Source organism: Peromyscus californicus, unplaced genomic scaffold (genome assembly GCF_007827085.1).
Source record: "Peromyscus californicus insignis strain IS unplaced genomic scaffold, ASM782708v3 Scaffold_6__1_contigs__length_162567912, whole genome shotgun sequence".
Lineage (NCBI taxonomy): Eukaryota > Metazoa > Chordata > Mammalia > Rodentia > Cricetidae > Peromyscus > Peromyscus californicus.
In genome coordinates this window covers 143080479-143108469 of record NW_026294584.1, presented here as the reverse complement: position 1 = coordinate 143108469, position 27991 = coordinate 143080479, and the positions used below count along the sequence as shown (strand labels likewise).

At 39.6% G+C, this 27991-nt stretch overlaps 1 protein-coding gene across 1 annotated transcript; it reads right to left on the bottom strand.

The window, feature by feature from the left end:
- Positions 1-7152: 7152 nt before the first annotated feature.
- Positions 7153-22077, bottom strand: LOC128099765 (killer cell lectin-like receptor subfamily B member 1F). Its single transcript, XM_052721584.1, has 6 exons — positions 21993-22077; positions 15309-15407; positions 10879-10953; positions 10162-10316; positions 9706-9821; positions 7153-7276 (listed from the first exon to the last, which is right to left on the bottom strand). The coding sequence occupies exons 1-6, from the start codon at positions 22075-22077 to the stop codon at positions 7153-7155; spliced, it is 654 nt and encodes a 217-aa protein (XP_052577544.1).
- Between the last annotated feature and the right edge of the window lie 5914 nt (positions 22078-27991).

Genomic DNA, 27991 nt, shown 5'->3' with positions numbered 1-27991 from the left:
AGGCATCTATTTAATTACTTTGAGAAGGGGTTTCTTTTATGATGCTAAGAAAGTTTTCAACTGAATTTGCCTTGGGAGCCTGCATGAGGCCCCTCATGGAGTTTCCGGATGCCTGAGGCAAAGGATTACCTTGTCTGTCCCTTGTTGATCTTCATTCATTAGTGCATTGTTTACCTTTAGAACACCTTCTGCATAATACAGAAGGGAGGGGCATTCTGTTGCTATTGTTATTTGAAGAAACATTGTTTCTGGAAATGCCCTATTTACAGTCCCTTTTTAGATGACCTGGTTAACCACAATTAAAGCATCTGACATTATTATTTTTTCTGAAAACTCTTGATATTACCTCTCCTATCCACATACCATCATGGTTATGAGACTCAATATTAATTGTGTCCCTGATACAATCTTCCAAGTGTGCTTTTGCCTTTAATGGCCTGATTATTCTCTTGCTTGATGCATTCACATTCTCAAAAGCCAAAGATTCAATTATTATCTGTCTAGCTTCTAGATTTGATAACATTCTATTTATTGCTGAAGACAGCCTTTGTAAGAAATCCATAAAGGATTCTCTGGGGCCCTGTATAACTTCATAAATGACTCAATTTTCCTTGCTACTTCTTCAATTCTGTCCCATACATTCAGGGATTCCATTTGGCATAGAATTAGGGTGTGGTCATCATATAAAAATTGTCTTTGTATATCAGTATAATTGCCTTTTACAAGAAGTTGGCCTTGGGAAATTTCCATACCTCTAGCCCTACATTATTGTTCTACAGTCTTAGCTTCCTCTTTCCACTAGATTGTCCATTGTAACTGTGGCCCAGCCTCTAGGATAGCTGTACCCAAATCTATCTAGTCCTGAGGGATAATTCTATTACAAGTTGACCACAAGTTTAACATCTGCTTTACAAATGGAAAATGCATGCCATATGATACTATAGCTTCTTTAAATCTCCTTAAATCTAATATTTCCACCAGAGTCCAGGTAGCTTGTACATGAGCATTTGGTAGTCCCTGTAAAGTTACCTCGTAGATTAAAGTCTGCTGTCTGGTAACCTAAGGCTGTATCTCTGTAACTGTATTATTCAATCTTGAGATATGTTTGCCTTTGAATTCTTCTGTCTGGGTCTAAATATCTCTATAATTCCTTTGACAGGTTTTTCTAAAGCTTTTATCTTGGCACTCAAATCGACCAACCCTTTAAATGCTAAAATAAAACTAATTAAGCAAATAATATCATATGTTATCTTAATTGAGAAATAAAAATTGTTAAAGGTTTTTATTCATGCTCTTAATTATTATAGCCCTTTAGTGTTGTTTCACAAGTTTGTTTTGGTTGCTCAGGCACTTTTACAAAGAACAGCATAAAGGTAAAAGAGAGAATTGCTTATATTTTCCCATTTGTACAGCCTTTTAATTTTTTAATTTTTGCATATTAAATGTATGCAGGTATAGCTTTAATATCTTACTCATTACACATATGTTGTTTTTAAATCTTATCTTTTGTAAACCTTGTTTTTATAATTTTGTCCTCATCTGTTATTTTTATTCTTAGGACAAGAATTATTATATAAAAATTTATTTTAATCCCAAAATATTTTGTACACTTGTTTTTGTCTTCTTAGTTGGTATATATCATGTAGTTATCTTAATCAAGATGGTGGTGAAGTTACACGGCTGTTATTTAACTTATCCATTTAAAAAATAAGTTTTGAATCCAGTTTCTGTAGGGAAAAGGGGCTCACTAAAGAAACCCACCCTGAACCTGGAGCCCAGAACTGGGGAAAGATGGTTCAGATCAGGACAGAAAGAAACACTGTTTGGCTCAGTAAGATCAGAGCCATCTCTGCCCCTGGCCAACTGACTTGTGAAACCAACCAATCACAGAGCAAGATAGTAGAACCCCAGGCCCAGGGTTGACTCCACCCCCAAGACTTCCTGTGTAAACTGCTCTGCCTAGTCAGTTAGAAAAAAGCTGTTCTCTCCACCCTGGTAGAGGCATCTACCCTCTTGGACTCCTCTTTTCCAAATAAATCTCTTCCTCAAAGAGTTTTTCAGGTGTGAAGATCTTCATTCACTGGTGTAGGGAAGATCGTTGCTGAGACGTCCCCCAGTGGACAAAACAAGGGATAGCTGAAATAGCAGAGCAAGTAAGGAGGAGCTGAACAGAAGATCTTTGCTGAAATGTCCCTCAGTGGATAGAGCAAGAGAGAGAGAGAGAGAGCTAATAAGTAACACTTTTCTCCAGAGCTGGAAGAGATTGCTACATTTCTTCAGGGGTTTCCTCTTTCACAGAGTGAAGCAAAAGAAGCAACATCTTAGGCCTGAAAAGCAGAGCTCTGCTAGGAAGCCCCCTTCAGTGGGGGCTGAGCAAAGCTCAGGTGTAGCAGTTCCTCAGAGAGGAGCAGGATTGCTATATCCTGTGGGGAGACCATCCCCCATCACACCAGGTATACCTTGACTTTCCCAAAAAGTCAGGATACCCTTCCCTGCTGAAGCGGTTCCAGGCTTGACTCTCCTGAGAAGTCAGAAAAATTTCCCTTCCAGGTTTGGGCTGTTTCTTTGCCAGTCCAGCTATCAGAGCTGTGCTAAACAGCTCTAGGTGTCCGGGACACTTTCAGGGAAGAGCTGTTATTCTGAGCTGCTCAAGGTGTCCAGAATACCTTGCCATCCAGGGTTGAACTGTCTCCAGTTCAGCCATCAGAGCTGTGCTACACAGCTCCAGGTGTCCAGGACACCTTCAGGGCAGAGCTGTTGTTCTGAGCAGCTCGAGGTGTCCTGGATGTCTCACCCTCCAGGGCTCAACTGTCTCCTTGCAGTTTCAGCCATCACAGCTGTGCTACACAGCTCTAAGTGTTGCCTGACTCCCCAGGTAGTCAGGACATCAAACCCACAGAGTTGCAAAACTCACGTTCTGCAACCAATTTACCTACATTTTTTTTTTTTTTTTTTTTTTTGCCAAAACCCGGGGCACCAAACCCACAGAGTTGCACATTTTGAAACCAGTTTACTAACATTTTTGGTGCAATTTACTAACAGTTACATACACAGTTTGTTGTAGTAGGATACAGACTGTACATGCCTTTTGGTCTCTCAAGCATAGTAAGTCTAAACTTTAAATATAACATTAACTATCCCAACAGACAGACATACAAGACATATGCACACAGAGAGACACACACACAGACACACACACACACACACACACACACACACACACACACACACACACACAGACCCACAGAGTTCTACTCACACTAGAAAGGGAGCCCTTATCAGACCAAATAACTGATTATACCAATGTTGAATTTGGTGAATCAATGAGTTTCTCATTGGAGTTACTATCAGTGTTAAGGGGAGTTATCCTTCCTTAAATTTTTAGCATTCAGAAATAAACAGGGTGGGGGGAAATCTCCTTAATTAGCATATAGCTGTAGCTTCTAGCTATTGCATAAAAAGGCCCAGCACTCACCATAAATATTCCATAGATTATATATGGTTAAACATTGTAATAATGTTATCTACATGCCCATCTGTGGTGGTTTGAATAAGAAAGGCTACAAAGGCTCATATATTTGAATGCTTGGTTCCCAGTTAGTGGAACTGTTTGGGAAGGATTAGCACATATGGCCTTGCTGGAGTAGGTGTGTCACTAGGGATGGGCTTTGAGGTTTCAAAAGCCCACACCAAGCCCAATCTTTCTATCCTTCTCTCTGTCTGAATCTCTGTCTCTGTCTCTGTCTCTCTCCTTCTCCCACTCCCTCCCTCCCTCCCTCCCTTCTCTCTCTCTCTCTCTCTCTCTCTCTCTCTCTCTCTCTCTCTCTCTCTCTCCCCCTGCTGCCTGTGGATCAGGATTAAAGTTCTTAGCTTTAATTTAGTGCTGGGAATAAAAGTGTGTACTACCATGTCTGGCTCTGTTCCCAGTGTGTCCTTGAACTCACAGAGACCCAGATGAATCTCTGCATCCTGAATGCTAGGATTAAAGGCAGGTTCTATTGACTGACTTTTATGTTTAATATAGTGGCTGGCTTTTTCCTCTGATCTCCAAGTAAGCTTTATTTATTGGAGCACAAATAATATAACACCACAGTGACAGAGACAGTTAATTTACTTTCTTGGGGTAGGTGTCATGGAAAAGCATTCCTACTAACATTCCTTTAGGGTTACTTGATTTCAGATCTAACACCCATGTGCGATGAATTGACCCATCAAGATGGTCTCAGCTCATCTTTGACAGCACCAGAAGGTTGGTACCAACACCATCCTAAGAGGTTGCATGCACATTTTCAATTATGGGAATATTCTCCTCTGACTTGTGTTCTGATGTTGTCATGTCATTGTTACCAGGTGACAGCTTCTCTGCTATTCTTGTCTTCTCACAAAAAAAATTTGCCCAAGACACAATTTGAGAAGAAATTTTTTAAAAAAGCAAAGTAACTGAAAGTAAATGTACACTCCAGAGCAATATTGGAGCAGGCTGTCCTGAAGATTGCAGTAGCCCACTGAGCTCTAAATGGTGGAAATTACAGAAGTTTCTTATGATTCCAATTCTATGATGCTATTGTTAAGTTCCCCTACTGAGAATGTCCTCTATCCTGCATTAAAGAAATTGTTCCAGGGCCAAGATGTCCCCAGGGTTTCCCCTTCCCTGATCATTAGCATACTCATTGGTGACATGTATGGTCAGTGGGAAAGTCCCCTGGTGACTTAGTTTCTTATGTGGCAGGAGGAGCCCAATTGCAGATTCAAGGGTGTCTAACCACAAAGGAGCATTGTAACCTCAGGAGACACAGTCACCAGGTCACAGCTGTTGTCCCCTTGATTGTCTCCCCAGTCAGAGGGTACCTAACTAGAAAAGGGTGGGTGTGTATGACCCTGCCTCCTACCTACTCGTATCTGCTTAGCTGCATGCTCTTAACAGTTGAAAATTTCACTGTTATTAATGACTGATTTATAGTGCTGCTTGCTGTGAGATGTTCTGTATGGCAAATGTGTTGCTCTGATTGGTTGGTAAATAAAACACTGATTGGCCAGTAGTCAGGCAGGAGGAAGTATAAGCGGGACAAGGAGGAGAATAATTCTGGGAAGTGGAAGGCTGAGTCAGAGACACTGCCAGCCACCGCCATGACTAGCAGCATGTGAAGATGCCGGTAAGCCACGAGCCATGTGTCAAGGTATAGATTTATAGAAATGGATTAATTTAAGATATAAGAACAGTTAGCAAGAAGCCTGCCATGGCCATACAGTTTGTAAGCAATATAAGTCTCTGTGTTTACTTGGTTGGGTCTGAGAGGCTGTGGGACTGGCGGGTGAGAGACATTTGTCCTGACTGTGGGCCAGGCAGGAAAACTCTAGCTACAGCTGCTTTTTTCTGTAAGGTTTTCCTAGATTTTTATCTCCTAAGAATTTTCACAAAATGAATTATTCTTTAATGTTTGGTACATTTAAAAGTTATGATCAACAATATAGTACTTATTTTTGACAAGTAATAATATTGAGATTTTGTGGTGACTCTGCCATTAGTAGCATCAATTGCTCTTGCAGAGGACCAAGATTTGGTTCCAGCACCCACATAGCAGCTTGTAACCATCTATAACTCCAGTCTCATAGGATCTAATGCCTCCTGCTGGCTTCCAAGGGCACTGCATGCACACAGTATACATACATGTAAGCAGAACATCATGCACAGAAAATAATGATTTTTAATGTAAAAATTATTTGTAAGGTGGGAATGGGGGGTGGGCTGGGGGGAGGGTGAGGGGAGCGGGAGGGGGGAGAACAAGGGAATCCGTGGCTGATATGTAGAACTGAATTGCATTGCAAAGTAAAAAATAAATAAATAAATAAATAAATAAATAAATAAATAAATAAATACATACATACATACATACATAAATAATTATTTGTAAATGACATTTTATTTGGATCACAGTATATGCTTCAATTTCAGTAATTAATGTTGACATTGAGTAATTAGAGGTCTATTTTAACAGGAATTTTATTATGCTGCCTTATAAAGTAAATTCAATTTTATTCTTTTTATTACATTGGAAAATATGGCAATAATTTTTTAGAATAGTATACATCTAGCCAGATGATGGTGGCACATGCTTTTAATCATAGCACTTGGAAATCAGACGCAGGTGGATCTCTGTGAGTTTGAGGCAAGTCTGGTCTACAAAGTGAGTTCCAGGATAGCCAGAGCTGTTACACAGAGAAACCCTGTCTCAAAAGACCAAAAACAAAATAGAGAGAAAGAAAGAAAAGTAGACATCCAAGATATTTATCAGAATACTTATTATTTTAATTTCTCTAAATGAAGAATTGAAAAGATGTCATTTATTTTATGCTAAAATAACCAAATATTTAGCTGCATACTTCCTACAGTTTATGCATGAGCCATAAGCTATAGAGAGGTGTGAAAGAAAGAAATGATGAGAAAATTAAAATGGGAAGGTCTTTGGAAAGGTGGGAAGAGACAAGTCCCTGTATTAGTCCATTTTTGTTGCCATCACAGGAAATTGAAGGAGAAGAGACCCTCCTGTCTCACAGCTCTGGAGACTGACTAGCCCAGGGCCAAGCACCAGCATCTGCCCAGGTTCTTCTGGTACATCACCACAGGGTAAGAGGCATCACATGGACAGAGCTCAGTTTACCTAGAGTCATTCTCATTATCAGAACATTAGTCAATTATTAATTGATTAATTTGAAGGTCTCAATCAAAACAAACTCTTCCCTTGCCAAGCTCCTAAACTATGGGCCTCTGGTGCCAGATGTGAAATAGCTTGGGATGGTGGGTAGAGATGAGGACTTTGCAAACAATTTTCTGCAACCATCTTCAAATGACCTCATGCACAGACATCAACAAAGGCCACCCAAGGCTTCCAGTGCCCCCTGCTGGCCTGGGCCTCCATCTATATAGAATACCTCTCTTAGAATGGCCCATCCGTGTCTGTGTACATTCACATTTACAGAATAAAGAAATTGGAAGTGAGCAGCTGTAAGAGTCCTGGTGTTTTTGGAGTCCATGCTCTGTGCCTCTAACTGCATTGGGAGGGCCGACAGCACTGATAGTTCAATGCAGAGATCGGGTGTGGATGGTAAAGTAATAGAGATGAGATTTGAGATCAGGAGTCAGGACCCAGAATTTCAATCATGCTTCAGCTTCTTTTGGCAGATCCAACGGTTGTCTGCAGAACAGAAGTCAGAAAACACTTCTGTCTGTGAGATGACCGCACAGCTGTTTTCTTCATCAGTGCCCATGATTCGTAATCTAAAGAGCAAAGAACAGCTGCTCCTAGAACTTAGAATTTTCTTACAATTATCAGATTAGCCATTATTTTTCTTTGGACTTTTAAGGATTCTGTAGATTACATAGTATTTAAGCATAGTAAACACACAGTAACAAACATTATAAATGCATGTAAGGGCTGGAGAGATGGCTCAGCCGTTAAAGGCTAGGCTCACAACCAAAAATATAAATGCATGTAAGCATTAAAGACACAGCAGATAGAAACCTCTAGAATTTTCAGTTTCACCTTTCTGGAAAAGAATTCTTTCAGCAAGAATCTTCACAATAATGTGTAAAAAGGAGAAGGCTTGGGAATTGGAGGTGAAAACTCCTAATTCTACTACTAGCATGTCATGTGATCATGTAGAAAGCATCTTCATTTCACTGAGCTACAGTTTCCTTAAATATATAGTGTATTACCAGCTGATGTTTAGGGAAGCCATGGAGATATACATGAATGTATGACAACACTTACACAGAGTAGGTGCTCAGTAAATGCATTAAACATACAGAGTGAACACAGTGGGTCTACAGAATTAGATGTAGAGAAGAAAAGAACCTCAACTAGTGGAAACCAGCGGAGTTTCTAACTGTCTTATCCCAGAGCTGGTGGGTTTGCTTTATCACAACACCAGTCCCATACCTAGAGTTCCTGTGATCACTACAGATGGGAATAAGACCAGAAGTCAAGCACTAACACAGGCATCTTCTGGGGTAATTACAGAGAAGGGGTGAGTTCAAGCCTAGCCTGTCTCTAACAGAGGATGCCACATATTAGGCAGTAGGCAGGGCTACCTCACAGCTGATCTTTGCCTCCGTTCATTTCTTCATGGATCCCCCTATCCCTAAGGAGAAAATTTGATGTCACCCTAGTGCCCAGCATGCTAATCAAACTATGAACATCCCTCAACTACATTTTATTTTTTCAGCTTTTAGCTTCTTTCTTCAATCTTCAAGATCCTTTTCTTCAAGCCAATCTGTTCAAATTAATGACTTCTTTTCAAAAAATCTTTGATGGGTTCTCAGGGCTTCCCCAGCCAGGCTTCTGGTGAGGGCTCAAACATTATCTCATTTAATGCCCAAAATAATCCTGCTTGCAAAATTTTTATTTTCCCCTGTTTTCCTTACCTGAAAACCAGGGCTCAGGGAGTTAAAATAAATATTTACTTTGTGTATGTGTGTGAGAGAGAGAGAGTTGGGGAAGAGAAAGAGAGAGGAAGGGTTAGAGCAAGCATAGAGGTCAGAGAACTTTTGGCGAGAGCATCCCTTTCTACCTTGTTTCTACCACTGTGCTGTGCACTCCAGGCTCACTGGCCCAGGTGCTCCTTGGTGATTCTCCTGTCTCCACCTCCCAGCTGTGATACAGATGTGTACTTCTGAACCCAGCTTTTTATATGGATTCTGTGTACTGAACTCAAGCTGTGAGGTTCACAGAGCTAGAGCTTTTACCCAGAGCCATTTTTCTCAGTCCAGTTAAAGCAAAAGCACAATAGCCTCCAAATTTACCTGGTCACTGCTGTCTAATCAGAGCGTCCTTTCACCCAAAGAGTAAAATCACACAGCAACTGAGCTAAGTCCTCTGCCTTACATGGATTTCTTCACTTATCATCATATTTTTACTATGAATCAAAATTAAGTAAGCATTTTACATCGTAGCACAATTAAGAAACACACACAGACACACACACACACACACACACACACACACACACACACACACACACACACACACACAAATGAAACCTTACTATGCATGAAAATATTTTTAAACACCAATGTCTATACTGATTCTGCCTAGAGAAATTCATTTCATGACACATAATGGTGCAGCTTTGTTGCCACAACTCTAACATGCTGCTTAAGAATTTCTGTGTAGGGGATGGAGAGATGGCTTAGTGGTTAAGAGTACTGACTGCTCTTGAAAAGGACACATGTTCAAAGTCCAGCACTCAACAGGGCAGCTCACAACCATCAGAAACTACAGTTTCAGGAAATATAGTGTCCTCTGTGAACTCCTGCAATACATTGTACATATACATACACTCAGGCACACATACATAAAATAAAAGAAAAAAATTTTAAATTCTATGCAAGTGTCAGAAGTATAAAAGTGAATAAAAACTATGTATTCCAGATAGAATTTTTAAAATATTTTATCTCCAACCCTAAGAAGTTAATCTATTTCTTGTCCTTTAAAACTCCATTGAAAATAAATAAATATACACACATACTCTATTATAAAGAGTTGATATCTACTTGTACATGAAAAAATTCAACCAATCTTGGAACTGTCTTTTCAGCCTATTCTGACCCTCTCAAGAATTTATAAACTTAAAATTAAAATTACCAAATTAAATTTTCAGTGAAATGGATGTGAATTGAATATTCAAATTAGCTCATTTAATACTTACAAATCAGGATTTAAAATAGAGCCGTTTATCCACTTCCAGATCTTCTCTGCTGGTAAATAATTTAGTCCAATAAAAAATTGCTGTCCTTTTCTCTTTGAGAAATCATGAATGAATCTCTATAATCAAAGCATAGTGGGAGGCTTAATCTACATTCTATTTACTCATGACTTACTTTCTTCTACTAACCTTCTAAAACACTGTTACTCCTATTTGAAGTCCTTCCTAGCTCCCCACCAGCATAATTCTCTCTTCTTTGTGAAACTTGTCTTTCTATATTTGTACTTTTAATTGATTCATCCCACTCTATTCAGTTACTAAATCATAAGTCCAATTAGTCTCTCAGATTATGAGGTGTTTAAAATCCAAGTCTTAACTTCCTCAACATAGACAATTGGTTAAAGTCCAGAGATGTCAACATAGCTTAATGAAAGTGTTATGTTCTACTGAGCAATTTACCAATTCTTCTTCATCTTCAATGAGCAGCAAAGTGGCTTCTTTCACAGAGCAGTCAGCTAGACCTTCAGCCCAAGGCCCAGAAGTTTGAGACATAAATAAGCATTTATCCTGGTATGGATGCCAATGTCTCAGGCATGTTAGTATGGTTGATCTCCCTAGAGTAAAAAAGAAGACACGTTCTATTTCTGCCCTGTTCTTGCTGCACCACAATTAAGTCCACACAGTAGTTGCTTTATTAGCACATGCTAGAACAAGGTTAATGCTACCATATGTCAAGAAATTATAATTAATGACTGTAGCTGGAGTTTTTTTAATTTCACCAATAAATGACAAAGGATTAATTTTATGTTTTGTTTCTATTGATTAACGTAAGACCAAGTAAACTGTTCAACATGTTCATTAAAATAACCAAATATTCTACTTTTTAACTTGATGTCTGCCTATTAGGGATCATGTGCACCAGCAGCCTGGGGCAGCATGGTCAGGTACCTAGGATCATAGACATCAAGGTCACACAGTTTCAATGAAATTCCCAGCACCCACAATTATAAACTATGTGACTTTCCATGAGTTCTTAACATTGTATGGTTGTTTTCTCAGACAAAACCATGGTGATATAATGGTTCATGGAGGGCTGTTTTGAAAGTTGACTGAGGTAACTCACAGTCTGTATCAAAAATCACCTCTTATTCTCAGGAAATTCAAGCCACACAATACCTGTTGATTTGGTCCTGTTCTCTTGAGCAGCCACACTGTATCTTTCTATTGGTGTTTTTTGCACTAAGAATCGCACTAACAAATAAGAAAACAGAGAGAATTAAATGCTGAAACAGATGGTGGAATGTGTATTCTATTTCTCCATTGCAGGATAAGTGATCACACTGTGAACCCCAAGGTTGAATTACTGAAATAAAATCAGCCATAGGATGTAGCAACCAGTTGACTGGAAGTAACCATAGAGAGTGAAGGAAAGTCAGAGTGTTGGAGAGAGAGAGAGGCACAGGAAGTACAAGAGAGGGACATTGAGTTGGAGGAGCTTTTGTTTCAGATCAAGTAGGAGAAACTATTTCTGGGACAACAGCTGTAGCAGGCTTTTTCTTTGGGTACCACCACACAAATAATGATGTAGAGGCTTGCTATTAATTATGACAACTCAGCCTTAGCTTAGGTTTGTTCCTAACTAGTTCTTATAACTTAAATTAACCCATATTTTTAAATCTATGTTCATTTACATGGCTCAGTTACCTTTACTCTGTATTGTCCATCCTGCTTCCTCTGTGTCTGGCTAGTGACTCTGCCTTTCTTCAACCCAAAGACCTCTCAGTCCCGAGAAGTCTTTCTTAACCTCTTTCAGCCCAGCTATTGACCATTCAGCTCTTTATTAAACCAACCACAATGACACATCTTCACAAAGTGTAAAGGAATATTCCACAATATTTCCCCTTTCTTGTTTAAATAAAAAGGAAAGATTTTTTTTACTCTACTATAATAAAACTATAAAAAATAAGAAAAATTATCAAGTAGTAATTAAATTCACAATGTCCAGTCCATTTGTATTTGGCATATTCAGAGAAAATACTCTTTTATCTATCTTATCTTGATGAATTTAAAGTTTTATATAAAAACAATTTTCTATCATAACTTGTATTACTATCTGAAAACTGTCTTTTTAGACCTCAAAACACTTTCTTAAATAAACAGTTTAAGCTTTCATGTCTCTCAACCTTATACATTTTATACCTCTTTTGTGAGTTTCTTTTTTTTGAATTTAGTAACAAAGAAATCTGTAACTATAACTATCTCATCTTCAACTCCATCAGAGACCCAAGAAGGATATATTACCTGAGTAAACATGAAGTGCAAACCAAGCAACTTCAAAAACTATAGAAATGATAGAAGCACCTGGCTGCCTGGACAGTCACCCAATGTTCCCATTTAACATTAGGGCATTCATCTTTGGCCTACAGGCCTAGAATATCTGACAGACTTTTATATAAAGCAAGAATTTTTGAAAGACTGTCCTACCCTATCTTGGCAACGTTTGGCAGTTGCTTTCTTTTGTGTCCTGCTTGTCCATTTTGTACAGCATGCTGTCAACAGTCAAGGCAAGGGCAGTTTCTTACCCAAATGGCTAGTTTTTGCCTCAAAGAAAGCAAACTCTGTATGAAGGTTCTTCTATGCCCATCATCCTTTATGGAAGTAAATTGGTGTTACCAGGAGCAGATGTGTTTCACTGTCATGAAAAGCCTTATGTAATTAAAACATTTTAAATGCCATATTCCATAGGTCTTTGAAGTGTTTAAAGATTACCTATCTATCTAAAACATATCACTGAATAACCTTGAAAACATACCTAACATGACTATAAGTTTGATTGTTATATATGACTAACTATTAACCTCTTTTTTATTAACCTAAATACCTTTCAAGGATTAAAACTTGACATTTTTAAATGAGCTGTATAGGTATAATACCTTAAACAAGAGTAGAAAATATATACAGTATAACTAAAATAACCTTAAATTTGTGTCAACATACAAAAATCCATACCAATGTAACATATTTGAGACTAGTGGTGGTTCAAAAATAGACTAAACAATCTACCCTTTTTCCCATCATTTCTATAATATACCCCCCTTTTTCCCTTCAAAAAGAGATCCCTGAATCTAATCTCCCTTGTTCAACTCTTTTCCTGATCATGACCAGTAACAACTTATAACTAACTCCCCTAAATGATGACAAACATTCATAACCCACTGATCAAAACCAACTCACCCCACCTCTTGGGAATGTAGGTGGTGTGTTCTCTAGATTGCTTCCTGTTTTCTGGGGGCAATGAAATCTTTGGAGGACCCTGAGAAAACTGAGATGATGGTCAAGTCCTGGAAAAACTAGCCATAATATTTGTTGCCCAGTCTCTGTGCAATGGAAAAGCACAATATGTGTTTGTAGTACTGGCTAGAATACTCTGTGAGGCTGGACCATCTCAGCCAGCAGCATTGAAGCTGTTCTGGATGTAGAACTCTGAGGAAACCACAACAGAGGCACTCTGAAAGGCTGGATCACCTGGGCCTTTCACATTGTGTCTGGTCCCCTTGCTCTGAAAACACACAAACTTTCAAAGGTAACATACATATCTGCATAAACACAAGTATGGACTGTGTGTTGTACACAACCCAGCCAAAGATGATTTTTTGTTTTATGTTTGAGCAGGTCACCTATTTGTAGTTTTTTAGGTCTATTTCTTTATGTCTGTAGTTAGGATTTTCAGAGGGTTTCACTCAATCAAATCTGATTCTCTTTAACTTTGAATGAATCCACAGCCTTTCACTTTCTGTGTAAACAAAAGCCTAACCTTTTTCTCCAAAGCAATACATTTTCTGGCTTCCATTTTAAAGTTAAGGAATTCCTAAAGTTTAATTTGGTAGTCTCTTCTACAGTAAAATGTTTCTCAGCAGCCATAAGTTTCTGTTTATTAGCTTTCAAATTTTTCCAAGTCAACAAAGCACCATGTAAGATCCAAAATCCCTGTGTTATAACATTTTTCATCCTTACATGGCTTATTTTTTTATATTACTTTACTCTCTTTTTAAAGACTTTATTATTTTTAAACTATTTTTATGATTGTTTATATCCATTTTCTTTTCTTTCTTCAGCATCTAAGCACATTTTTAAACATACTACACATTTTTAGAGGTTTTCTGTGTCTGAATCTGGCTGTAGTAAGTGCCTGCAGCATTTTCTGACTGTGTGAGACAAATCTTAACAATTATGTTAGCCACTGTGCAGCTCAGTTTAGCACATGGTGCTGGTATATGGTGCTGGCAGCTAGCTCCAGCCCATAGGAAACTGCTAGTAGCTTGTCTCTGTATGTTGCCAAGCCTACCCAAGAGACTGTGGTCACCAGGAAGCCACATTTGACTCTGTGTTCTGAACTTTTTTAAGCTTTCTCAGGCCTTATGTGGATATATGTGGCCAGATGTTGGGTGTCATGTGTAGCAAGCTTTTTCTTTGAGCCACCAGCTCACAAATAATGACACTGAGATTAAAGGTGTATGCCACCACCACCTGGCTTAAATGGTTCTTATAACTTAAATTAATCCATATTTTTTAATCTACATTCTTCTTTGTGGCTCAGTTACCTCTACTCTGCACTGCTGATTCTGATTCCTCTGCATCTGGCTGGTGATTTTGCCTTTTTCTTCCCTGGAACCTCTGTCCCCGGAAGTTTTATTAAACCAACCACAGTGACACATCTTCACATAGTGTAAAGGAATATTCCACAACAAATAGCAGAGAAGGAAAGTGAGCCAGCTGCTTTCTCTGCCTCTCTGAGCTAGCAGATTTCACACCAGTGTCCTGCTCTTGAGTCTTTATTGGTATTATAAAAAGATGAGGCTTAATCCAAAACAACATTTGCCTCCCTACATGGAGGTGGCTGAGGCAATGGCAGAGCTGGGCAGTGGGATGTGAAGCTTCCCCTGGGCCATAGCCTCAAAAGCAAGGCCACAGCTAGGAAGGTGTAGTCAGCAGCTGAGGCATTGGTAGGTTCAGGTATAGACACTGCGCTACAGATAAAACAGTATTTCTCACTTCAGGAAATCAAGTTACTTCAAAAAATCTGAACATATGGACTGAGAATAAAATATTAGCAAACTGAATTAAGGAACAAGTATGGAGACAGGATATATGAACAAGAAAACACAGAACACAGATTCAAACAGCTCTGAGGTTGCGTATGATCTGATTGACAAGTCAATCTGTGGGCATTGCTGAAACTCTCAGATTGCTCACAATCACACCTGAGCTTGCTCATCTTCAATCACATTCACCCCAAGGGAAGGTTTAGAAGGCATGTAATAAGTTAAATATGGGGACCTTTTAGTTTTCTTCATTTCTTTCATATTTTTGTCACACTTGTAACTTATTTTCTACAGTTTTAGATGCACATATGACACACCCCATAATTTTTCTCAGGAAAATTAAGAAACATGAAAGAATTGTGAAGTTTCCACAGTGGACAAGGGATGTTATCCTGTAACATTTGATGTTATTGACCTTTCCCTAGTCTCAAGGTGGCCAAATGCTATGAAGAGGACTTAGTTTGTGCAGGAAATTTTTGAAGCAAAGGCTCTTGCCTTACTTACCTAAGACACTGAGTCCAATCAGGCTCAAGAAAAGAAAGATCAATCCAGCACAGCTGAGTTTCAGAGCTAACCGATGCCAGTGTGGGCACTGACAGGCATCTAGGAAGTACAAAAAAATACACTTGTTAAATCCACTTGAGTACAATTTGGATAAAAGTCAAAGGTGGTTTTGTCACTACACAGGACCTCCCCTAACTGCAAGGACTCTTTCCAGCACTCCTAGTGGACTGACTGCAACTGGAGATAGTGCTACACTATGTGTGCACTGTTTTACACACACATATGCACAGTTTTCCATCTTAACTAAGCCCATACTATATCTGGTGGCTATAACTTTCACAATTTCACCTGTGACAGTATAAACAAATTTTCAGCTAAATGGAGTACTTTGTACCAGCACCTTGTAAAGGAATGCATTATGGCTTCTCTTTGGAATGACTGGGCTCTTGGCATTTCTACTTTTGCAATTTGGGGCCATCACTGAGTGAGGGTGACTGGGACACAAGCACTGGTGACTAGTGAGTCACTTCTTGACCTAGACACTGTGAGATCTCATCATTGCTGCTCAGGGCAGTGTCTAGCTTACAACATTGAGTTACTTACTCCCACAATTAGTACTTTAAGACCACTATTGAATACAAGCAACAGAAGATATAGACACTGAAATGGCAGATAAGGGGTACTGTGCTAAACAAGACATATGCTATGTCTATAGGTAAGGGGTGCTGTGATATAACATTGGGGGAGTCTCTGTGACCACCACAGCCAGCAGTGTGACTATCCACTAGGGACAAGAAGGCAGTACAGTTCAACATGACTAAGTAACCAGTGTTGGTTCAAATTTCTGGAGTCTGACCCCAACTAGTTTATTTTGGGCATATTTAAGCACAGCACAATTTGTGAAAACTTCTCTGGTGGTAACTAACTCAATCACAAGTGCATAATAAATCTTAGGATGTACTACATAGAAACTCTTTGTAAGGAACATATGGCACCTTCCATAAAGATGGGGTCTATAGATCAACTACATGTGACACATTCCATAAAGATAGGTTCTATAGATTGACAAGCTCATGATAAGTGTCTGGGAGATGATTCACTGTGGTCTCATCCACACAGCACAAAAGTCACCAAGGTATTAACAATGTGCACTACTTCAGATTATGCATCCCTTCCTTTGAAGGAACAGCTCTGTGTGTTTAACATTCCTGGTTCCCCTACTGCTTATCTGTGAGTACAAGGACCTCCATGCCTCCTACATAATGTGACATACATTATGTCTACCATACTGTACTGCTTAGACACCATATTTGATATCTCTGCTTTCCTTGGTAACTATGTCAATAGTGGATGTCTTATGTTTATTAGACAGTGAAATGCACTAATTTTTTAAATGTGGTCAAGTATATCTTTGTTAATTTAACTTTCTTCTAGGCAATTAAAAATGTATATTTCATATGGAAAACAATTATAGTTTTGTTTACAAAGATAATATGGAGAAACATTAGTTGGCTTTTACATCTCTAAAATAATCATGATCCCCTGTTTGCTCTTATTCAGTTTCAAAGAGTTCCATGTATTGCCATTTTATGAATGATTTCTAGATTTAATTATTAGAACCAAACATCATGCCATCCTGAGCAAAGTTTTCCTAGTTGCCTTCTGTTTTGCTTTGTTCTATTTCTAAGACTGGGTGTCCTGTAGCTTAGACTATTCTCAAACAGCCCTGTAGATGGAGTTTTCCTGCCTGGCCCATAGTCAGGACAAATCTCTCTCACCTGCCAGTCCCACAGCCTCTCAGACCCGACCAAGTAAACACAGAGACTTATATTGGTTACAAACTGTATGGCCATGGCAGGCTTCTTGCTAACTGTTCTTACAGCTTAAATTAATCCATTTCCATTAATCTATACCTTGCCACATGGCTCGTGGCTTACCGGCATCTTCACACGCTGTTTCTCATCATGGTGGCTGGCAGTGTCTCTCTGACTCAGCCTCCCACTTCCCAGCTTTATTCTCCTCCTTGTCCCGCCTACACTTCCTGCCTAGCCAATGGCCAATCAGTGTTTTATTTATTGACTAATCAGCAACACATTTGCCATACAGAACATCCCACAGCACAGCCCTGTGGTTAAGATGACCTTGAACTCCTGATGCCCCTGTCTCTACTTCTCAAGTACTAGAATTACAGCTGTGCCCCACCATGCATGACTAAGATGGCTTAACTTCTACAGATACAGATTTATTCCTGTTTTTGCTAGTTTCCTGGTGTTTCTAAATATTTCCTGGTATGAGTGATAGCATGTGTTGAGTTACATGTCAATGTTGTAGGATATTTTGATCACACTCTGACACTTGAGACTTGCCAATAAAGTTAAACCTCAAATCAGGGGGTGGAGCCAATGACTGACTGACCAGAACTGGCCATAGAGAAGCCAGGAATTTGGATAGAGAAGAAGCACAGGAAGGAAATGGCAGAGACTTGAGTTTGGCCCTTCCTTTTGGTTCTGGGATGAGGAGAGAGATGTGTCTCCTGCAGTATCTCTGACCAAAAAAGCATGATCAACTAGTTGCTACTCAACCTCTCTGAGCTAGCAGGTTTTCACCCCATCCTTTGACTCCTGAGTCTTATTGAGAAGTAAGAGACTTAATTTAAACCTATATATTGTGGCCACAGCAGAGCCAGGACCACAGCACTGGAACCCCACTAGGCCAAGGCCTGGGAAGCAAGTGGAGTGCTGACTGCAGGGCTGTGGGGCTTCAGATAATAATTAAAATATCAGTAGATTCATGTGGAACCAATAAGTGACAGAAAGACATCATGTTAAAATTATAAACCAGATGTACTGAAAATATATATTATGTTTTATTCTTGTTATGTAGTCCAGAATATCCTGTGTCCATTTCTAGTTTTTCTGTTTTTGCATTATCTTTAGTGGCTGAATTGTATGATTCTGATTGCAGACAAACAGCACTGGTCTCAGGACTGTGGACCAGTTTAAGGATGCTAACAATCATTAAGTAAGTCAGCTAATTTTAAAATGTTCTTGAGGAAAAACAGAAAAAAAAAGAATAGAGGCAGAAAGAGTTGAAATGTTCTTAGGAGATAGAAGACAGTTCTCATTAGCCTTAAGAACCACCCATATCTCCAGGCACAATTCACTGCTGAACAAAAATTTTCACATATATAAAAAGTTGCATCTATTAAACACATACAGACTTTCCATATCATTATTCTTCAGATTAAAAATTTATAACAGCTATTTGCATGGCATTGAGATTATCTTAGAAGCTGTGGTTAGTCTGGAGGTTATCTAAAGCACACAAGGTTATGCACATACATCCTATGCAAATAACACATTTTATAGAAGAGATTTGTAACATGAATCTTAAAAGGTCTTATTAATCAAAAAAAAAAAAAAAAACCTGGAGCCAGGTATTGGTGTGAATGCTGAAAGATCAGAGAAACAGAACCAGCCACAGCTAACCTTACCTTGCCAATTCCTCAGCTGATCTCGTTTCCTCAAACTGGAAGCCTGTGTCCTCATCCAAATGGATCTCAGCTGAACTGCTGCTAAAAGCCTAAAAGCTTAACCAGCTCTAGTTTCTGGTTTTCACACCTTATATACCTTTCTGCTTTCTGCCATCACTTCCTGGAATTAAAGGCATGAGTCACCATTCCTGGCTGTTTCCAGTGTGGCTTTGAACTCACAGAGATCTGAATGGATCTCTTCCTCCCAAGTGATAGGATTAAAGGCGTGTATGCCACCATTTTCTGGCCTCTATGTCTATCTAGTGGCTGTTCTGTCCTCTGACCCCAGATAAGTTTATGAGGATGCACAATTCATTGGGGGACACAATATATCACCACAAAATTGGATCTTATATGCAGGGGTCTTATAAGCAATCTTCTGTGGATAGTGAGCAATACTGTGTGGTCAGAGGTGATACAAGACTGTTATGGAAGGAAACACACAGTGCATCAGTGCATTTAACCTGAGGAATGAGATCCTAAACTGTCATTCTTGCCATGGAGGACATGCTGTGTTAGTTACTGGACAATGAGGTAGATACCATAGAAGACCCTAAGTTCCAAGAGATACTCCAAATATGAGGAGACCAGTGTATTTATAACAGCCTAGAATTTCTCCTGAACACTGGTATGACACAGAGTGACTAGTCCATTAAATAAGCCTAACAAGTCATGTTTCTTGCTTTCTGTATTATTTAATATTTCTGTCTTTTCTTACATTTTGTATCCTTGAAAGACCAATTTTTTGTAAAATAGAGAAAGCTTCATGCAGTCATTATTTTGATGACTTTTACAAAGGTCTAGTATTCAGAACAGTCATATTTCAAATTATCATAATATAACATAAAGTAATGCAATACAATATAATATTGGGTGTAGACAGATTTTTCTTTGGGCCACCATCTCACAAAAAATGACATGGAGAGTTATTATTATTATGAAAGTTCAGCCTGTAGCTTAGGCTTGGTCCTAACCAGCTCTAATAACTTAAAATTAACCCATTTATATTAATCTATGTTTTGCCTCATGGCTTTTACCTCTCTTTCATCTTGTACCTCCTGTTTCCTCTTTGTCTGGCTGGCAACTCTGCCCTTCTTCCCCGAGTCCTCTCTGTCCCCAGAAGTTCCACTTAACCTCTTCCTGCCTAGCTATTGGTCATTAATCTCTCTATTAAACCAATCAGAAGACACCTTAAGCAGAAATATATCTTTATACCATATACAAATATTCTACAACAACTGGGACAATATGTTTAGCCTTCATAAACCATAAATTTCATCTTTGAAATGTTTGCACAATATCTATTTCATAAATTTTAGAAAAATTCTTATAAATTCCAAAGCAAAGTGTATGGTACAAAGCACTATTTAATGAACAGTAGTTTTCCTTCTTTCTTCCTTTCTTTCTTGAGTGAACGCATGAGCTCTGCACACATTTTATCTGTCCTACTCTCAAAGCAAACTTTTGGTCATTTGACCACAAAGCAGGTCACTGCCCACGTCCTCTTTCTGTGTTTGTTTTCTTGCTCACTGAGAGATCTACTCACTACACTGTGAATCACCCACAGTTTGAGCTGTTTAGCTAATGGATCCAGGTGGTTTCATTTCTTTCACTACTGGGTTAGTGTTTTCTCTTCACAGGCATTGCTCTGGCTTTTCTACTGCTTGTGTCCTTCTGGTTTCTGTTCAAGCTGATGGCTTGTAGGATAATAATCACAATGAGGGTAGACAAAGTTTTCAGTCTTTCAATTTGGGATCATGGATAGTAGTATTGAGGAAATCTCATTGTCTTTCTCAACCTTCATTTTCTTACATCCATTTCAACAAGCCCTTTCACATCCTCTTGCTAGGCATGACCACAAGGAAAAAAAAGCATGCTTCTTCCTATCATGTGGCTCACTGGAATCCCAGCAGGGTCACAGCCTCACTTTCCCTGACCCTGATGTGAAGAAGATAATGAAGCTGATTTGATGATGCTAAGGTGTTTTCCTGGTTTTAACTGTTATAATTTAATAGTTTCTAACCAAAAGTCCTAAAACGTTGATAATCACAGTTTTCAAAATACAGGAATAGTGTCAAATTGAAAATGTTGCAATATTACTGGTATTAGTAAGTTCAGTTGGGTCACAGAATGAAATATTATCTCATGACAATTTGATAGGTTTTCTATCTCAGTTTCTGGTCCCTTTCCATACTCCCTCATGTCATGTTACCCTTTGAGTATTACCTCAATCTTCCACATTTCTTTCCCTCCAACTACTGAATTCCCTGGCAGAGGAGAGGGCTGGTTTACCCAATGCTGACTGCCAGGGCTGCAACTGCAGTAGAGCTGAGTCAAAAATGTTTGTTCTGAACCTAGATCTGGAATGGGCAAGTTATTACAGCAAGTCTTCAGTATCTCTAAAAACAAATTCTGTTCATATATGGAAAATATTATTTATTCAGGGTCTTGTAACTGAGGCTGAATAGAAAAAGCTTCATTCATGTTTCATGAAGGCTACTTGAATAAAATGTCAATGTGTAAGCTTTTTCTCTCTAAAGTTGCAGTTATCTGAAGGCAAGCTGTCCTACACTAGACAACACTCATGGAACCATTGCTCTAGAGCAATAGTTTTTTAGTTAATTAGTGTGTATGTGTGTGTGAGAGAGAGGGAGAGAAAGAGAGAGAGAGAGAGTATTGCTTGTGAGTGTATGAGTGCGAGTGTGTATGTGACTGCAGGGGTGTGTGTGTGTGTGTGTGTGTGTGTGTGTGTGTGTGTGTGTGTGTGACTGCAGGTATATGTGTAAATGAGTGTGTGTGTATGTATTGGTATGTGAGTGTGACTACAAGTGTATGCCTCACTGAGTATAGTTGCAGGTCTGTGTGTGTGTGTGTGTGTGTGTGTGTGTGTGTGTGTGTGTGTGTGTGTCTGTGACTGCAGGGGTATGTAATGCCACACTAGGTGTAGAAATCAGAGAACAACTTTCAGGAAGAGATTCTCTTTCCACCAAAGGTATTGGGAATTGAAATCTGGTTGTCAGGTTTGTGCAGCAAGTGCTTTTATCTGAGGAGTCATCTCACCATCCCAAAGCAGTCATTTAAAACTGAAATACCATGGGAATCTTAACTCTAGAAGATATCCAAGTACTGGAAGGAGAAATAAAGCCACTTACCTGAGGGAAGAGATAGGGGGGATGCGTACTTATTCCCTGGGGTCTTAACTGTCTTTACACTGCCATAGACTCTTGATGTGTCCATTGTAGATTCGAGATGTGAACTGTGAACAGTGACAAGTTCTGTGAGGCCAAATGAACAAAAGGAAGTCTACTGTGAACACTCTGTTCTCTGCATCCACACCCTCCCACACTGGTAGCTAAGGGTTTCTCCACAGTTACTGAACTTGGTGACCACTATGATCACACAGTTCACACGTTATTATCTTTCAAACAGAAGATATAACATGTCATTTACTCTGAACTTTTTGTCCTTCTTCCTTTAATTGTCTATTTTCAGTTACTTTCTCAGGGCACAAGCAATCAATACTGATTTAAAACTTGAAGAATCCTCCCCACCACACTCCCAGGAATTACACTGTACCATGTTGTAAAAATAAAAATCTGTGAAAGTCCCTGGTGCTATTTGACATGAATTGAAGCTATAAAATCCTCCTGAAAGATTCATGCTGTGAGGGAAGCTGTGAAATGTGGAAATAAAAATATGAGTGTGGAACTAAAAGTTAATAATCAAAAAAAAAAAGCCACGTGACTGACACAATAGGAAAAGCGGTGAGGAGGAATCCACACACGTCTTTCAGATCGTCCTGAAGGTCCATGCAGATGTAGTTAAGGATTTCATCTGTCAGAGCTACAGAGTGTGGAGGACACAGGTCTATGGGATACGCTAACTCCTCCACGGATTTTCAGGCCTAAAGCCTTAGACCAACTACTACAAATTCCAAGCCAGACATTCTCATACCACAAGTGAAAAAGAAGGAAAATAAGCATTTCCTTAAAGTCACTTTGTGTGATCAGAGTGGAATTGTACCAGGCGCTCACAATTACATGACAGTGGCATCAGTCCACTGGCTGAGAGTTCCAGGAGTCAGGTGTGTACTCACAGCATGGGGAGCACACTCATTCTCCAAGACTGATGATTACAAAGTGAGGGGAAGCATGTGTGAGGGTCTCACATTGCACTTAAGACTTGGGAAACCTCCTCAGTTATTACTCTTTGATGACAACCATTTTACTCAATGCCAAGCATAGGGTTCTGCCTCATTCTTCAACCAAACCTAAGATTTCAACAAGTGTACAGGACTTTCCAGAGTTGTCTATCTCAAATTATTCTAGAAAAAAATTCTAGAAAAATGATCAACTCTAGAAAGTAGAAATTTCAATATATATTGTATAAGAGTCTCAGGTTTTATTATTTATAATAATCACCTCAAAATTTGTTAATGATGCATGTTTCTGTCACATGAACTTCCTTTGTCAAGATAGTGTAATCTTACACAGGGAATATGTGAATAAACACTCCAAGGATTAAGTCCATTCATAGCACACACTTGAATATGCAATCTTGCAGCCAATGAAAGCTGTGGGGATGAATTAGAAATATCAGTAGAGTGAGGAGAAGTCTGATGCTCTAAGCAGAAGATTCAGATGATGCTGTGAGGACGCTGGACTTTAGCTGTGGAGCTATCTGTGGTTACCAGGAATCTACCATAGCTCTGATAAGAATGGAAGATTTGAGGTGAGAAGATTTCTACTAAAGATGCTTACAAATGCCTCTATGCCACAAAGTGTGAACTAAGTGGGAAAAAACAACCGGAAATGAGTGTCATTTGTCCACATGAGTGTGAAGCAAATTGACCACTTGTCAGTTACAGAATATCAGAAGCCCCACCAACTACTCTATAGTTATAGTTTTCACAGATAAAAATTAAAACCTTCCTGAGAATGCACTCCTGGAGAATTAGCTGTGCTAATGATGTCCTTTGATCACCTGATTGCCAGAATGATATTTTACTATATTATTGGGATGTACATGTGTGTGTGTGTGTGTGTGTGTGTGTGTGTGTGTGTGTGTGTGTATAAAATCAGAATTCAGAATTAACATAAAGAAGTTGGAGAAATCTCACACTAGTGGCTTAACAGCACACCTGTATTGGTGAAATTATTCCTTGCAGGCGTGACAGTTACCAAAGCCTCAATGGGGGTTGGAACTTCCAGATCAAAGTTGGAATGGCTACCCACTACACATCTGAAAGCTCTAGAACAAGAAGATGCAAAGTCACCAGGGGGAATATATTCCAGGAAATAATCAAATTGAGAGCTGAAATCAATAAAATAGAAACAAAGAGAACAATACAAAGAATCAGTGAAACAAAGTGTTGGTTCTTTGAAAAAATCAACAAGATAGACAAACCCCTAGCCAAATTAACCAAAAGGCAAAGAGATACAAAGTTTTTATACTAATAGAACAAAAAATGTCATAAATCAAGACACATTTTAAATATGGTGGAAACATCAGATGGACAGGTTACAGCAACATGGGGAAACCTCTGATGTATTTCTCACAAACTACCTGATGGAATTCTTCACATTGTGGTTGGTGGAAGCTAGGAGTCTGTTAACACTTTCCAAACATGTTTCACCTATTAGCTACAAGTATGTCAAGTCAGACACAGAGGCAGGCAGTGAGTGGATATCATTTTAAAGACAAATTGTAACTGGTCTCTGGACCTGCAATATCCCTGCTTCTCTATAATCACTGAAGTTCTAATCAGGCAGTCAGGGTTTGTAGAAGGTTCAAAGTGCTGTGTAATTTTCATTGCACAGTATTTAGTAAGTTCTTTACAGGAAGTGATGACTTCACTAATACATGTGTCAGAGACCTCAACAGGAATAAGAACATGGCTTGCTCACTGACTCCCCAGAGAGGACACACATGAGACTTTTATTTCTAGACATTGGGGTGACTATAACAGAATCGGAGCAGTGTTTGATGTTTCCACTGGTCTCAATTCACTCACTCCTTATACAGAAAATTAAGAACTTCATCAGGCTGTGGGGGTGCCATGGATTGCTCAGACTTACTTGTCATTTCCAGAAAGTTTGCTGTATTGAAGTTCATCTTCTTTTCCTGCTGTCTGTTCTTCAGGAATATCACCTTTACACTCCCAAGATCTCTTAACTCTTTCAACAATCACACTTCTCACTGCTTTAACTTGGCTGCCAGGATCAACTTCATGGTCCCCACTTCCAATGGAGTCCTCCTTTCTTTAGTCTTTATTGTCTTTCATGTCTCTACTAACCACTGAAGGCTCATTTATTCCTCCACCATTGTGCTTTATTATCTTATTTTGAGCTGCTATGGGTGTGCTTTTATTGAAGCTGTCTCTAAGTTATTGGAGTGTGAAGAACTTTCCATATGAGTATATTTTATTTATCCTAAAATGTTTATTCTAATGTAAATTCTTAATCATCTTTCAGATTTCTTTTCCTCTACATTCTGATGCAGTTTGTGGTAAAGGAATATCAGAGTCATATCTATGCAAAGTCCCCAAGCAATTTATTATTGTAATTACATGATGTGTGCATTGTGTGTGGAAATGTCAATGACCACCTGGCTGAGGCTTCTTTCCTCCACCTGGATAGACAAGAAGTTCTTCCATTTTTGTATGTAGATGTGAGCCACAGCAGCTGTCTGGGAATCATCAGCAACTGGTGACCTCAAGTGTTCAGTCTTTGTGCAGACCTCAATGATCATGACCCTCAGCCATCAAGAGTTCAGACCCAGGGCTCTGGACCCTTAGCTCTTGGCAGCTCTCAACCCCAGGTCTGAAACCTTTGTTCATGAAGTGTTGGTAGCTCTTTGGGACTTTTCCATCAACAAGGACCTGTGATTTCTCTTCACTTGCTCCTTACAGCCCTTTATCCTTCTTCATACTCAATTCCACACACTTTGTCCTCTTTCCTTTGCCCTTCTCCCCTTCTTCCTCCTGCTCTGGTTGCTCTCAAACTGATCTTCTTCTTCTTCTTCTTCTTCTTCTTCTTCTTCTTCTTCTTCTTCTTCTTCTTCTTCTTCTTCTTCTTCAACTGTCTAGCAGCAGCTGCCTTGCTCTGTTCACAGCATGGTCTACCTACACTCAGCTTCCCTGCCTTGGTGTTCTGTGGCCTCAGCCATCACCTCTGCTCTCTGCTGTCCCTAATGCTACTTTCTTAGTGTCACCAGCTCAGCCTGAACTGCTCAGAGAAGGCAATAGAAGGCCACTGCAGGGAAAGCTTTTTTGAGGACTGATGTTGCAACACCCAGGGAGGCGACACTGGAGGGGCATCCAGCAGACTTGGTGATACAGAGCAACCTTTTTGAGTAGCTTGAGAAAAGGCCTTTGGACTGTCATGGGTTTCTGACCAGTCACAGCACTTTGTTTAGATCAATCACAGCCTTGTCTCACCAATCACAGGCTTTGAGTCTCACTATTTGGACCAATCATCATAGACTGGGCTCTTAGCATTAGTCATAGAAGTGTTTTTGCTAGACTAGCAGGATACATATTTCCCTACTACCCTAGGCGAAAATGGTTGCAGTGGTATGCACCCATAGGATTTGCTGAATGAGGCAGAGGCAGGAGGATCAGAAGTTCATGGACAGCTGTTAATCCCTCAGATTGAGAATAAGAGCACTACCACAATTTAAAGCCAAATTTGAAGCAACCTTTAGTTAAATACTAGCCAGGTGGATGGGCTCTGACCAGGTCCATCTCTGATTCCTCAGAAAAAAAAAATGGCCCCAAATCAAATTTGCAACAACTTAAGTATTTCCATCAGGTCCAATCAGGGGCAAGCATATATCCTGACATACCTCCAGCCTACATCCAATCAGGGGCAAGAGTACATCCTAATGTATTTCCTGCCTATGAACCCCCCACCCACATATGATCAAGCACATCCAGAGCAGATGGGTCCAACAAACTTGTTTAAGGGAGTGTAAACATGTGGCTTGTTATCTCCATACACAATAACCTCCAGCATTTCAGGGACTCTCTGTCCTTGGATAAGGGGCTTGCAGATCAGAGACATTTTTGTTTCATGGATCTCTTAACTCTCCTTGGTAACTTCCTACTAAAACTAAGACATTGCTGTCAGGGTCCAAGGCTAGAATGCTTGTCAAAGTCAAGGAGGGAATTTGGGCAATGAAGTATTCATCAAAAAAATCTGGTTCACTGACCCAGCTGTAGAGACAAGGAGCAATCACATTGGCTGGACTGGTCCACATCAGCTTTCAGCAAGTCATTTGGAGCAGGTTATAGTAAGCAGCTAATGTTTGGATGTTGTCTGTCAGCCAAGTGGAAATCTTCTGAGAAAGATATAGACTAGGGACAGAGGTTAAATTTAGGAAGTTAAAGGAAAATCTTACTGCTGTGGGATGTTCTGTATGGCAAATGTGTTGCTCTGATTGGTCAATAAATAAATCACTGATTGGCCAGTGGCCAGGCAGGAAGTATAGGTGGGACAAAGAGGAGAATAAAGCTGGGAAGTGGAAGGCTGAGTCAGAGACACTGCCAGCCGCCATGATGACAAACAGCATGTGAAGATGCCGGTAAGCCACCAGCCATGTGTCAAGGTATAGATTTATAGAAATGGATTAATTTAAGCTATAAGAACAGTTAGCAAGAAGCCTGCCATGGCCATACAGTTTGTAAGCAATATAAGTCTCTGTGTTTACTTGGTTGGGTCTGAGTGGCTGTGGGACTGGCGGGTGTCAGATATTTGTCCTGACTGTGGGCCAGGCAGGAAAACTCTAGCTACAAATGGTGCCCAGGCAGAAAAATTCTAGCTACATCTTACATTTGTAACTTTCAAGCCCATTAATCCTAGTAGTTGGGCAAGGGGAGGAGCTCAAGACCATGAGAGAGAAAGAGATCCCATACTCATGAATATACAGGTAGGGAATCTTAGGCTGTACTTATAAGGAGTCCTTTTGACCTGTAAAAGGTGTATCTAAGTCTTCAGAGACTCCCTAGAGTCTCTGAAGCTTACATGAATTATTTTAGTTTACAGAAAGATATAAAAGGTCTGCCAGCTCTGACTGGACCAAGAGAGCCTTCATGAGTTGGGGGGTGGGGGGGTCAATATCATGACGGGGAGATCTACAGAGACAACTGAAC